We start from the raw sequence: 13,591 nt of genomic DNA on the forward strand, positions 1-13,591 counted from the left end.
ATGGAACGAGATTTTTGTTCCACGTAATCCTTTTCGTTGTTTGATGGAATGAGAATCGGTTGATGGGAACAACCGATGCCTTTACGAAAAATGGAATGGAGATTTCTCCATTATCAAAATCTTGATGTTATATGAGCGGCTCAATTTTATTTTTTATAAAAGTATGATTAAATTCAAAAGATGATTAACTTAACACGTGTTTCCCATCTACATATTATTGAAATCACACATGTAGGGTTAGATCGCAAAAACAAAAACAAAAACAAGAAAGAAAACTTTAATAGTTGCATTTAAGTAGTTTAGTTTTTTTTATTGAGCTTGTGGTCTAGGATAATTCAACTTGCCGGATGTCAAATGGCTAAATTTATTTTTTTTGGGCTAAAAAATTGTTTATTGCAATAACGTTAGAGATGGCATAGGATGTGAAATTCATTGACTTTTTAATAATAAATTTTTAATTTTTAATCATCCAGCAACTTTCCAACATTTGTTGCATTGACTATATATATATATATATATTATTTATTGAAATCAACCGGTCGCTTGTGGAGTTGGATGATTTTTTTTTTATCCATTGTTTGTAGGAACGAAATAGCAAACACGGGTCGAGGTTTACAGCCTGGATCATTCGTCCGCTTAGGTCTCAGACCCAAACCCGAAGAAACAATTAACTTCTTTCACGGACACGGAGTCGGGAGAAAGAATATTCGTTAATCACAGGGTCAGATTTGTCCAGGTTTGAAAATTCATCGTTTTTCCGTCGTTTTTCCGTCTTCCTCGGCGCCTCTTTCTTAACTTTTTCGGTTCTTTCACCGATCCCGCCATCTTTTCCCTGGGTTCCTTCCGTCACGCCCTTCTGCAATTTTCTTCCTTCCTTTCCTTCGTAAAGATTTTCCATATGACCATTTAGCGCGTCGTCTTTAGGTGGATATTCCCGGGATCAAGCTTTCTTTCCGTTCTCCGGCTTGTCTCTGCTCTATTGAATTTCTTGTGCTTGGCCTTCTCATTTAATGGGTTCTTAGAAATCTATTTTGTTTCTCCCTTTCTTTTTTCGCTTTTTGGTGCCGGGGAGGTGACCAAGATGTCGGACGCGTTGATCAACGGCGTCGCTGGAGCCGGAGCTGGCATTGTCGCGCAGTTGATCACGTACCCACTCCAAACAGTATGATCTCTTGTTCTCCTTGCTTCATCTGTTCTTATTTTACTTGATTTTAACGATCTTTCGGAGAAGAAGAGTATGGACTGGTTTTTTTTCTTTTTCTTCGTATTTGTCTCTTTTGGAGTCGTATTGATCAGGATCGGAAGAAATGATGCCATGTTCTTGTTCCTTTGGGGAATTATTTGATTGACCGTTAGTAGGATGATGCTTTTAGTAACTAATCATGAATTCTCTTTAAAAGTTTCTCGTTATCGATCTTTCTGATTTAGTTTGTAGTCTTCCTCATAAGGAGTGATGGTGGGTTTTGGGAGGACATCGGTGCCGGGGTCAAACTTGGGAGAAGGAGGAGGAGGAGGAAAAGCTTGATTATTCTTCCGTCTGCCACTAGTTCGGTCACATTGAGCTTGTCTCTAACTTAAAACCGACCAGCTCCGGCAGGTTGCTTCTGTCCCTACCATGCTCGCCGTTGGCCTTGCGGTGCATGTTGCTGGCGGAAACTGACCTCGGCTGACGACACTGCTTTTTGTTGCTGCTGAACCTGCCTCTTTGATGCCCCAATCCTTTCGAATGCACAAATGCTCTGAACTGTTGGCAGGTCCTAGTTTTCTGACCGATTAGGTGAGCTCCGTGGCAATGTGGGCACCATCCATTAGACAGTTCACCGAGGCCGTTGCCTGGTGCTGGGGTCTGAATGGCTGTATCTATGGCATCTGCTGCTGTTAACCTTTCATTTGATGCTGCACCGTTGCCTTCTTATTGTACGGGAGGCTTGTACATGGTGGCAAAGACCATGGGGTCTCTATTGTTGAGCTACATTTTTTGAGGTGTGGGAGAACGAAAACATAGAAACTGGTATTAAGTGAAGGTTCACAATTTGCGCCACGGATAGAGGAATTTGGGGAATAAGTAATAGTCATTATGTATTTGGAGCAATATAGATGCTTCATACTCAATGAGTTGGGAGGGGCAACGTGATGTAGGTTTGTTCCTTAGTTTAGTTTCTATCCATAGAGGGAAGCTTCCAAAAAATTTTGTAACCTTTTCTTTCTTCGACACTTCCAAAGCCGGTGCCTCCAAAGGACTGGGAGATGCTGATGAAAGGATGGACGTTAGCAATAGTTAACTGTTGGAAGTTGAAAGCATGGGATGCTGGATCTTTGAGGCAGATTGATACATATGGTCGATCCTGTTGATGATGGTGGTCAATAACTTGTAATTTGTTTGGTCCATAACTTGTTCTTGTCATCAGCCATATGGTTTACGGTTTACCACATTTGGCATAGGAAACTGATTTTGTATTCTCCATCTGCATTTTTGTTGCAAAGAGCCTCAACAATAGTTTTTCTTTTTCCTTGTTCCTCTTCTTCTTTAAAGGTTAATACTCGTCAGCAGACAGAACGCCAGCCAAAAGATGCCTCTGGAGAAGAACTGTTAATTGCATCCAAGAGGTTGGCAAAGAGGAATTTGGGAACAATAGGACAAATATGCCAGGTTTTGTTCTTCTACTGGCACAATCATAATGTGAAATTCTGTTTCCTAAAGGTTTGATTTTTGCAAACGATGTCCTACAGGTTATAAAACAGGAAGGATGGGGACGTTTGTATGGTGGCCTTATGCCTTCCTTAGCTGGTACAGCAGCATCACAGGTGATTTTGCAGCTTATGAACCTTTACTAAGATTTTAATACTTGTCATGTTATGCTACTTCGAATTCCGAGAACACGTGGATAAAGTGAACAATTGTGTTTTATCTTTGTTATATACTTGCAAATCGCAATTAGTTCATAAAGATAACTGATATGTGGTATTAAGTAGTGGCTGAGTGATATTCTATGATACTTCTTTTACCACTAGACATACTTGTTGGTTCTCTTCGTTTTTGAGTGTCAGGAGAGAAAAAGGAGCAATGGGATGATGTAATATGCTATCCATGACTCTTGGGGTTTTCTGTCCTAGTGAGACAGTTCACATTGTTTTTGTGTGCAATCTTCTATGGTAAATTACTATCTGATTTTAGATCTTCATGTGTAGGGCGTTTATTACTATTTCTATCAAATATTCTGGACCAATGCAGAAGCTGCAGCTATCAATCGTTTCAGTAAAGGATCTGGTGATGGAACTGTTGGAATATTTTCCTCACTTCTTGTTGCAGCATTATCTGGGCAAGTCTGCTCATACTTTGCTCATACTTTAAGGCCTTTTCCTATATTAAAATAGTGTGATGTGATGAGACAAGCTTCTTCGTGTTTGTTCATCTCATGAACTTTAAGATAGTCACTCTTTAATCTTTGTATATTGATTTATTGGATCCCAGTATGAAAATTAAGGAGCATGTTTGTTCTATATCATGATGTTTGACTCTTCGTTTCTTAGTTGTGTGAAAATATTATTAAACAGATCTAGAATATAGAGGGCTTCTCAGCCAGCATCCTTCTGCCCTTTGTGCAGGTGCTTGAATGTGCTTTTGACAAATCCAATATGGGTTGTGGTTACTCGCATGCAGGTATAAGATTAAGGGTTCAAGTTTTCTCTCCAATTGTGGTCTACACATCAAGTTAGTTCTGATATTAGTTTAATTGTTACAACTTACAAGCTTGTATCTTGTTTCTTTTGTCTTGTGATCATGAATTTATTGCTTCCCGCCGTAGAATCTTTGCCGACAAATACTGATATTGGCTTTTATCTTCAGACACATACAAAAGTTTTGAAGAAAAACCAGGCTGATCCTCTGAAAAGAATCCCTCCTGAAGCACCCCAGATTTCTCCACTTGAACCTTCTTCTCCTTTTGGAACAAGTCATGCGGTATGTGTTGCACCATGTTATAGATTTTATGGCTTACATCCTTAAGTTGCATATGTAGATGTTTACCCTCTTTCGGAACAAGTTGTGCTTGTGCAGTATTTGCCACTCCACACATAGATGAACAATTCATATTCTTCTTAAGTTGGATGTCTAGCTATGTCACATAGGATGGGTATGGGTTCAGGTGCAGGTACAGGGAAGCAGGTATGGCAATTTTAGAAAATCTTGTTATGAGGGTACGACAAGCAAAAGTGTGTGTTAATATATATATATACACATTATTAAGACAACTTCTTTCATAATTTCTACATATAATCTCATAAAACATAAATAAACTAACAAAAATATGGTTAAAATGTAAGAAGACAATGAAAAAAATATGGTTTGGACTTTGGATCAGTTCCGACCCAGAACTGATCCAAACATACCACTGCCATACCAGTACCGGCATACTGCCATACTGGTACTGGTACATGGGATATTCCCACGTACCACTGTGATTGTCTAGATGTTTACCTGTTTAATAATTACAGGAAATGAGTGAATCACTAGCTGTAAAAAGACATAACCTTCTGCATGGTAACACAGAAGAAAAAAAAGCTGGTTTTCCACTGTAACTTATAGTTCAAATAAGACCATTTCCAGACACTATCTTTTGATAGAGGAAATTGCACTTTAATCCAGAGGTTCAAGGCAGAGTTTGTCTACAAAGAGCATGACATGAGGCAGCAAAAAAATGGGTTGACCCCTTCAGCTTTATGAGATGCATATTCCTGTCAGTGTGCTGGACAAAATTTTGTGGTTCATCAAAGTACAGAGTCTCATGTGGTATAACTTGAGTCCATTCGCCTGTTTTTCACTTTTTCCTCCTCAATCCCACATGTCCATATGACTTGCTGAATCATGCCCTGTCAAGCTCTATTTTGCTTTGCTGTTGTGTCATGGGCTGCAGTTACTTTGAAATTTTCTAACTTTTTTGCATAATCTATACCAATGCTGCAAATGCCAGCAATTTTTTTCCCAAAATGCAAAAAAAAAAAGGAAATAAAGTAAAAGGGAAAATTGTGATATTCTGCAAAATAATCCAAAATGAAAAAATGCATTTTATGATATCACGTTTTTATTGCATTTTTGCCCGTTTTGGAAAAGTGACTTGTAAATGTTTTAATTTTTTCTTGTAGCATATTATTAAATATGTTGAATTTTGATCAATGTTTCTGTAAGAGAATTAGAAGAAAACTCAAACTTTTCATGTTTTTATTTGATTTTTTATATTTTTAATGTTTGAATTCTTAAGATTTTTTCATGGAAAAACAAACTTCTCGATTACTACCCAAGAAAAACCTCACTAATAAAAATTCGAAAACATTGTTTGTAGCAATGGTATGAACGATGGAAAGGAGCATTCAGTGTTCTTACACTTCATTACTGATCACGACCTACTTCACAAGCATCTAAATAACATGAATCTAGGTCCTTTGGATATGCTACTTATATCACCTTCTCATATGTTTCTATTTTGTATTGAGGCTATTTTATCTTTTGTTTTAAGAATTTCAAGTCATACAATAGAAGCCTACTTAAAGTGCTGGTAAAAGGTGTCATTTAATAGGGCAGGGACCTAGACCCAGTAGCTCATGGATTACTTTGGTTCAGACTCTGCTCGTCTGAAACCAATTCAATAAGCTGATAGGCTGCCTTGGTAGGATTAGGTGGACAGACTAGTTTTGTTCATTTAAATTTTAAGGTAAACATGTTGCTCAAAGGCTAGATTACATATTGAGTCACCCTCTCTACACTTCAACCAATGAAATATCAGATCTTGCACAAACATTACTTGGGTTCAACTCCACAAGTAAATAGTAGAAGGCCAAAGGGAAACTGTCTGTTGTGCCTTTGTACGATCTCAAGGATGGAGTTTAAACCAAATTTTTCCGAGGCAGTTTCAACATCTATGGATACAAACTCCAACTTTTCATGCATAGTCTCTAGGCTGCTGGTACAATCCACTACTAGGATGTATTCTGACGATGGAATATGATTTTTTCTTCATGTGCAATTCATAGAATTTAACATGCAAACCAAGAATTTCACAGGAAATCCTTGTGGAATGTGACTTTCTCGAAGTAGCACAGTGTTCCAGCTTCGGCACAAACTTCAAATTCATTAATGTGTAAACCATGTCAGATCCCATCATCATGTTCAAGCATTAGTTTGAGTCTTTTCAGGCCCTCAGGGTAATTTGCACATGAACATGCATTCATTATAGAAAGGGGTCATAGAACTAGTTGCAGCATCAGTCATCTCCACTCTCAAAATGTTCTCTCGAGTTCCTTTGCCTTTCTAAGCCCATTTTGAACGTAAAAGATCCGTTTTTCTCCAGTCTTCCTTCGTAGCTTATTTTGACAATTCAGAGTTTTTGAAGAGAGCAGGATTTCAGTAGGAGCTGCAGAAGCTAGGTAACTGAATTCCTACTTTCTATTCCTAAACTGGGATTACCCGACCCTTAATCATGCATTAGAGCAATTTAATCTAGATTGTCTTTCTTTTATTTCCACGATGATGTTCTTATTCTTAAACCATCTTCACGTGGGTCTGATATGGCATCATGATACTCATTAAGCTGGGATAAGTCTTAATCCTACCACAAGTAGGATAACCTGTAGCTTAATGCAGAGGAATTACCAAATACCCTCCATGGTCCATCCCTTACCCATTTCTTATATAAATTCTCTTTCCATCGTGGTATACATGCATAAACACCACACACGAGCACATGCTATCACCCTACAGGGACTTCGCCAGCATAAACTAGGGTAATTTGGACATAAACAAGGACTTTGAATATTCTTTTAACCCTTAGACTGATTATTTCCAGTAATGCTGTTGGAATGGCTGGACCTTGTACCAGCCACTCAAGCTCCATCTCCCAAAATTTGTGTTTTTCAAATGGATGTGAGAGCAATCTCAATAGAGGAACTTTTATCAGTGTGAGTTCTATTGAATAAAGGTCTTCCGGTCTCCGAAATTTTTGCCCACAATACAAGGTAAAAAAATCAGGACAGTACTCTGAGACCTGAAAAACTTAGGAAGCCTGGTAAAGTCAGCCTTGCCACGTGAAAAGGACTCCTTGCTTGGACATGTTTAGCCTATCAAGTTACAGTGATGGTGCAGATACACAATGAATCCACTGTATTAAGTTTAGAAGTAAATGTTGTAATTGGTTTCCCCCAATGAAATGGACTTCTGACAATTTGTTTTAGCTCATTTAGAGCTTGTTGGAGTTTGCCCAGTAAACTTGTAAATCAAAGTTGCTACCAGTTTATGTGACATAAATGAGCTCAGCACAAACTAAAGGCATTTGCCTAGGCTCAGCTTGTGTAGCATCATGTCAAAGATGCATACTAGGTCAACTGGTGGTCATGAGTCCAGAGGTTACTGTTTTGTCCTGCAACTGCCTTTGGGTTCTAAAGAAGCTAATCCATATATGCCACTTCTGGCTTGTTTTGTCATGAATTCAGGCCTTACCCAGCTTCCAAACTCAGGTGGGCTCTGCACAAAAATAGTGAAGTTTAAACAGCAAGGACTTGTTGGTTAGCCAGTTACTATGTATCTTTCATATTATTGATGTTTAGGCTTTCATTTTACAGGTTCAGGAAGTGTATGACGAAGCTGGAGTTTTGGGTTTCTGGAAGGGTGTGGTTCCAACTCTAATCATGGTCAGTAAGAGTCAAAATACGTTGCTCAGGGATAAATAATAAGTGATAATTACATAACTTTAATTTTAGGTGAGCAATCCTACTTTACAATTCATGCTGTATGAAACCATGCTGAAGCAACTAAAGAGAAGACGTGCTTTGAACAAGAAAGGACGAAACGGGGCCACTGCCTTGGAGGTATGATGGAAGTGGAATAATAAAATCCTTTGCCTTAAAAGATCTATTGCTCTATGAATTACTTGATTTCTCTTGCCTAGATTTTCCTTCTTGGAGCAATTGCAAAACTTGGAGCGACTGTTGTCACATATCCCCTTCTTGTTGTTAAGGTAAAAGGTCTTGTTGCAGCAGTACCCATTAAGATGGTGCCGTAACATTTTGTTCCTTTATGATCCAGATGTTTTCTTATGTAGAATGCAACTGTCTTGAGTGGATCGAGCCAACTATTCTGCTAGTTTATAACTTTATATGCTGAACATATTATTTGTTTGTTGAAATTGCAGTCAAGACTTCAAGTAAAGCAAGTTTCAGGGGCTGACAAGCGGCATCACTACAAAGGTTGTCTGAGTAACTTGTGTACTTTAAACATGATATAAAGATCCAGTGACCCTATCCTTCTGTGGCCATTTATGAGTCCTCACTTTTTTTAAGCCATTTTTGCAATGAGAGAATAGGGTTGCCAGGCACATGTCTCTTCTTGATTTCAATTAAGCAAAACAGCTAAGCGTTATTTGGTGCTGGCTTAAGTTTTATGGTAAAATGGTTTCAATGACATAACTCATTATCGATGGTATGAATCTTTAAGCTAGAATTTAAATGAAGTCGCTGAAATTTGAGCTTTATCATTATAGTTATTGTATAATTTGAGGGATCCTGGATGAGATCCATAACTTCAACCTATTTTCCTCCTATTTGTGTCATGCCATGACCTCGGTTTGGATTATGTAGGTACTCTTGATGCTATTGGGAAAATGATTCAACATGAGGGCTTTGGTGGCTTTTACAAAGGAATGAACACTAAGATTGTGCAGAGTGTGCTTGCTGCTGCAATCTTGTTCATGGTCAAGGAAGAGCTTGTAAAGGTAGCTCGGGTGCTTGTGACAGGCAATGTTGGCCTCGTTGAAAAGGTGAAAACTAGAACGTCTTAGTATGTTATTATAAACCTTGGTTGCATCATAGATGCTCCCAATTGTATTCGTCCGGTGAGAAAATTGGCTCCCTTGTGATATAGCTTAGAAATAGCACATAAAAAATATTGGAGGACTTCCAATAGAATGAATGGGCAACTACCCAAGATTCTAGTTGCAATTCTAAACATTGTGTGTCTCTGATATTTCAGAGTCTGCAAATGACAGTGACTCAATTGATTTTGCAGTAAAATAGATTTCTTGGAAGTTAGTGGAGCTTTAAAATTTTGTAATGATTTATTGTTTTTAACCCATTCAGCCTTTCCAGATTTATTTCTCTAATTCGAGTTGAAGCTGCCTTTTGTTTCTTTAATGAAGTGAACCTGAAAATTGAAACCCAGTATCGTCCACTTGACTTTGCAAAATTGCTCAATAACTTTTATGCTTTTGCTCTTTCAGCTGAATATCTTCTCTCTCTCTCTCTCTCTCTTTTGACCGTTTTGATAAGAAACACGGGAGCATAATACAGAGGGAACATTACTTGCCATCCTTTTTGTTTGGAACGGCTTTTGATCCCTCTCTCTTATCTCTTGGAAATTGAACTTGATTTCAGCGCAGGGCTAATCTATCTTATGAACATGGTGCCTGACATCTGGTTAAAATTGAATGAAACCCATGTTATGTAAGATTTGGCCCTCGTTAAGGGGCCAACTGGGAAGATGTGGGTCTTGGTGGGCTGGATACCTGACAAAGCCTTTTCTCCTTTTCCCTTTGTATCCGGGGTCAGAGCTGCTTCATTTGATGCCTGTTCAGCTTCAAGTAAGCTAGACAGATGAGCAAGCATATAAGAAATTTCTTTCAGATTGAATCCAAATTACCTGATGATCTGGTTTTGGACCATAGGCGTGCTCCGGAGATCGGCTTTCATTTGCAACCCATTATTAACCATTAAAACGGGATAAAACGAAGCTGCAGTGCATTATGTAATAGGAAAAGCGGGTAAAAATCTGCTCGAGGTTGAGCTGGATAAACACTTAAAATACGAGTTACATCAGCAAATATTGCACGTCGTGAATGTGCGATGCCGTTAAAACCACATTCATTCCATCCAAATTTGATGTATCATCACCAACGTCTAAGATCCTTAGTTATCTTATACAATCAAATAAGAAGCAATCGGATCTCAATTACTTGCAGCTTCCTGGGCGTTTGATATATCTAGAATCAAGGAATTTTAGAATCAAAATGCTAATTTTTTAGGAAATTGGAATGATTAAACAAATGGGGTATTTTATTTCTTCTATTAGGAAACTGACGCCCCGAATTTTGATTTCATTTGAGGACAAATTATGCTTCTAGAATGAAAATTTTTTAGGAAATTGGAATGATTAAACCCATTTTATGAGTTTCTTTTTATCATCTGCCTCTTCAACCCTAGTCCTCGAACCCTGGACAATCAAGGGTACCATCATCTAGTACCACCGCAGGTTCTATGATCCAAGGATCCTAGGATCTGGAATCAGTTTCGAATCTCATCTGAAGCTACCAGAAACAACGTTATTGAATTGCTCTAGCAAATCATTCGAATTACATTAAATCCCGATCTTCCAAACTCTTTCACAATTGGTCTTTTCATACATTTGTTCTCATGTGGTCATCTAGTTATGCCACTTCTCATAAAATTATAAGCCGAAAAATTTTGTCACCAATTTTTCCTTTTAAGTGAACCGGTAGGCAACTGATTTGTCCATCCATTCCCGCTTTATGTTGCAATTGACCGACTCTTTCCGGATGTTTGCATTTTTTAAGGCATTTATTTTTTGTTGCTTTCGTTATGTTAGCTGTCTCTTAATAATTAGCTTAAGAAAGTAAATTTTTATCTTTTTAAATACAATGATATCCTTCTATTAGTAGCTTTTGTTCTTTCTCTCTTTCAGGAATATTTATGTTATTAAAAAATAATGCCGTAGAGAAATTAGTGAAAGATAGGGATGAATTTGACAGTAGCAATAACTGGGACACGAGTTTGTCAATGCCTATAAAATCAGGACGTAATCAGAAAAAGAAAACCCCGAAAAGGTATTGTGTCCATTTCTCGTGTCTATGTGAACGAGCTTCAGTACAACCTCCCCGGCAGGAGAAACGGATAACACAATCCCTCTCTCGCTCTCTCTCCCTCTGCTCTGCCAATTCTGGTTCAGGCCAGCAATGGCATCTACTACATCCCTCACCTTCTTCTCTTCCTCCATCTTCCACCATTCCTCCTCCCCCTCCTTAAAGCACTCCCTCTCGCCCAATGTTCAAACTCCCACCCTCAGAATCCAGTTTCCGAAACATGCTCACCACCCAAAAGGGCCAAAACCCCTCCGGGCGCAGCTAGCGTCCCTCCCAATCCTCTCATTTTCCGGAGAGAAGGTTGGCGAGACGACCATCGACCTCAAATCGGCGCCGCCGGAGACTGCACGGTCGGTGGTGCACCGTGGGCTTATCACCGACCAGCAGAACCAGAGGAGAGGCACTGCCTCGACCCTAACGAGGGCCGAGGTGAGCGGAGGCGGGAAGAAGCCGTACCAGCAGAAGAAGACCGGTAAGGCCAGGCGGGGCTCTCAGAGGACGCCGCTCCGGCCAGGGGGAGGCGTCATCTTCGGGCCGAAGCCACGGGACTGGAGCATCAAGATCAACCGGAAGGAGAAGAAGCTGGCGCTCTCCACCGCCCTCATCAGCGCGGCTGAGAACACCATCGTCGTCGAGGACTTCTCCGACCAATTCGAGCGGCCGAGGACCAAGGAATTCATCGCCGCCATGAAGCGGTGGGGCGTTGACCCGAGCGACAGCTCACTGCTTTTCTGCACAGAGGTCTCGGACAATGTCCGGCTGTCGAGCCGCAATATTGGAACACTGAAGGTGCTCACTCCCAGGACTCTAAATCTGTTCGACATTCTCAATTCGGAGAAGCTGATCTTCACGAAGTCCGCCGTCGAGTACCTGAATAAGATGTATGGGGTATCTTCCAGTGCTGAGGAAGAAGACGAATATGAAGACGAGGAAGAAGGAGAGGCAGGGGAATCAGGTTAGTGTGCTATTCTGTTTTCTTGTCTTTTCTTTTTCCCCTCTCTTCTTGTAGCGTTTTTACACTACAATCGTGTTAGAAACTCGGTTTTAGTATTACAACAAGTGCCAAACATGATTTTAGCGTCATAGTCAAAGAGGTCGTTAGTGACTCTTACCGTTTTCACGTGGATTTTTTTTTTTTTTTTTGGTTTTTCTGCTGAAGTTTTGAGGTTTCTGCGTGCTTTTTCCTCGTTTTTTTTTTGTTTCAATCTGAGAAAGAGTCCACAATGTTGAGGAATTAGATTTTGTTTTTGACATTCTAAATACCAAACCTTGGAGTGCATGATTTCCATTAGAAACATGTGAATTCATTCTTCATTGGGAAAAAATGATTTTAAGGAAGGATTTTGGGATCTAGTTTGATGCTTCAAAGCTAGGAGATGTAGTTTGCACATCACGTACATCCTTAGATCGCTATAAGTTAACCTTTCTATCCAATGATCGCCGCATCGAGTATTTTCTTTCCGTTCATGAAATGCTTGGATAAAATCCATTCAAGTTCAGTAAAAATGGTGATAATAACGACCATAGTTTATTACAAGATTGGAGTGCATGATTGATAGAAACAACTTTGAGTACTCGCCGGAATAGCTTATGCGTTCGTCTTAGCCTATAGCCAGTAAGCTAAAACTTCTATTTCCCTCTAGCGTAGCCAGTAAGATAAAAACCTTTATCTCCCTCTGTACATATGATATTAACTGTCAGTGACTGTTGAGAAAGGGTAAAACTTCTGCTAAGGATGCACCAAGGTGTACCATTACCATCACCGTTTAATGTACTCTAGGTCAGCTTTATGCCAGGATGACTCCTGCTATTACTGTTATAATACCTATCAACGAAATGTTGTTTATTATGGTAGATCTTTCGCCAGGATAGCTCCTCCTACTAATACTGTTACTATGCCCATAAAAAAAATGGTGATGCTCATTATGGTTAAAAAGAGAAGAAGGTAACCTACAGAAGTTCTCGCAGAGAACCAAAGGGGTTGGTTGGCACTCAATAGTTTCATGGCATCTATCACTTCTTCCACAAGTTGAAGCTGTGAGTTGCCTCCTGATGTAAGGTTATACACGCGAGGGGTTTTACTGCTGCCCCTAAGAGAGTGCAGGTTCCAGTTCTTCAATTCAACGACAAAAGTTCTTGCGGGACAGTGGCTTGCAAGAGCTCCAATAGAAGTAGGTCCATCCCCTAACATTGGGTAATCATAGAGGAATGTGGGAATTATGCAGATTTTTGTACTGTGTCGAGGAATAGTAAGGAGCTAGGTAGCACCACATTATGATGTTTAATCTCATTGTCATAATTGAACTTGAACTTTTCACGTTTAAGATGATTTACGGTTCATGATTGTACACCTGAAATATCTTCAACTCCATTGCAGGCGGTGAAGGAGAAAGCAATCCAGATACATCAAGTTAGTTGATCTGGCTTCATGCTGGCCAATGATTTACAAACCTCAAGGAATTTTCTAGTTGACAAATAGTTCAGCTACCTTTGTACTTCGCATGAGATGAGAAGTACATTTATAGAGGAGCAGTGTGTATCATTTGTTGTGTTGCAAATATTGCACGAGTTCTTTCTGTTTCATCCTAGCAAACTGAACATGTCATAAACCATGAAAACTATCATTGTCATCCATTTCCTGGACAAGATTGGAAGACCTGGTTTTTCTTGAA

At 39.5% G+C, this 13,591-nt stretch overlaps 2 protein-coding genes across 2 annotated transcripts; both read left to right on the forward strand.

Moving 5' to 3' along the window:
* The first annotated feature begins 774 nt into the window (after nucleotides 1–774).
* LOC116254749 (peroxisomal nicotinamide adenine dinucleotide carrier) lies at nucleotides 775–9,075 on the forward strand. Its single transcript, XM_031630310.2, has 12 exons — nucleotides 775–924; nucleotides 1,073–1,162; nucleotides 2,534–2,650; nucleotides 2,731–2,805; nucleotides 3,190–3,320; nucleotides 3,607–3,661; nucleotides 3,848–3,961; nucleotides 7,612–7,680; nucleotides 7,750–7,857; nucleotides 7,938–8,006; nucleotides 8,181–8,235; nucleotides 8,626–9,075. Exons 2-12 carry the CDS (start codon nucleotides 1,082–1,084, stop codon nucleotides 8,823–8,825), a joined length of 1,074 nt encoding a protein of 357 aa, XP_031486170.1. The 5' UTR covers nucleotides 775–924; nucleotides 1,073–1,081; the 3' UTR covers nucleotides 8,826–9,075.
* Nucleotides 9,076–10,888: 1,813 nt separating this feature from the next.
* On the forward strand, nucleotides 10,889–13,591 carry LOC116253844 (50S ribosomal protein L4, chloroplastic). The gene is made up of 2 exons (XM_031628807.2): nucleotides 10,889–11,874; nucleotides 13,297–13,591. The coding sequence occupies exons 1-2, from the start codon at nucleotides 11,013–11,015 to the stop codon at nucleotides 13,332–13,334; spliced, it is 900 nt and encodes a 299-aa protein (XP_031484667.1). The 5' UTR covers nucleotides 10,889–11,012; the 3' UTR covers nucleotides 13,335–13,591.

The sequence above is a fragment of the Nymphaea colorata genome, chromosome 5 (assembly GCF_008831285.2).
Source record: "Nymphaea colorata isolate Beijing-Zhang1983 chromosome 5, ASM883128v2, whole genome shotgun sequence".
Lineage (NCBI taxonomy): Eukaryota > Viridiplantae > Streptophyta > Magnoliopsida > Nymphaeales > Nymphaeaceae > Nymphaea > Nymphaea colorata.

Bases quoted from the DNA above. Each gene is read 5' to 3' on its own strand.
- LOC116254749 (XM_031630310.2), top strand. From the start codon at position 1,082: ATGTCGGACGCGTTGATCAACGGCGTCGCTGGAGCCGGAGCTGGCATT. The intron at 1,163-2,533 runs GTATGATCTCTT...TCTTCTTTAAAG, and splicing joins TCACGTACCCACTCCAAACA to GTTAATACTCGTCAGCAGAC. The intron at 7,681-7,749 runs GTCAGTAAGAGT...CTTTAATTTTAG, and splicing joins TGGTTCCAACTCTAATCATG to GTGAGCAATCCTACTTTACA.
- LOC116253844 (XM_031628807.2), top strand. From the start codon at position 11,013: ATGGCATCTACTACATCCCTCACCTTCTTCTCTTCCTCCATCTTCCAC. The intron at 11,875-13,296 runs GTTAGTGTGCTA...ACTCCATTGCAG, and splicing joins AGGAGAGGCAGGGGAATCAG to GCGGTGAAGGAGAAAGCAAT.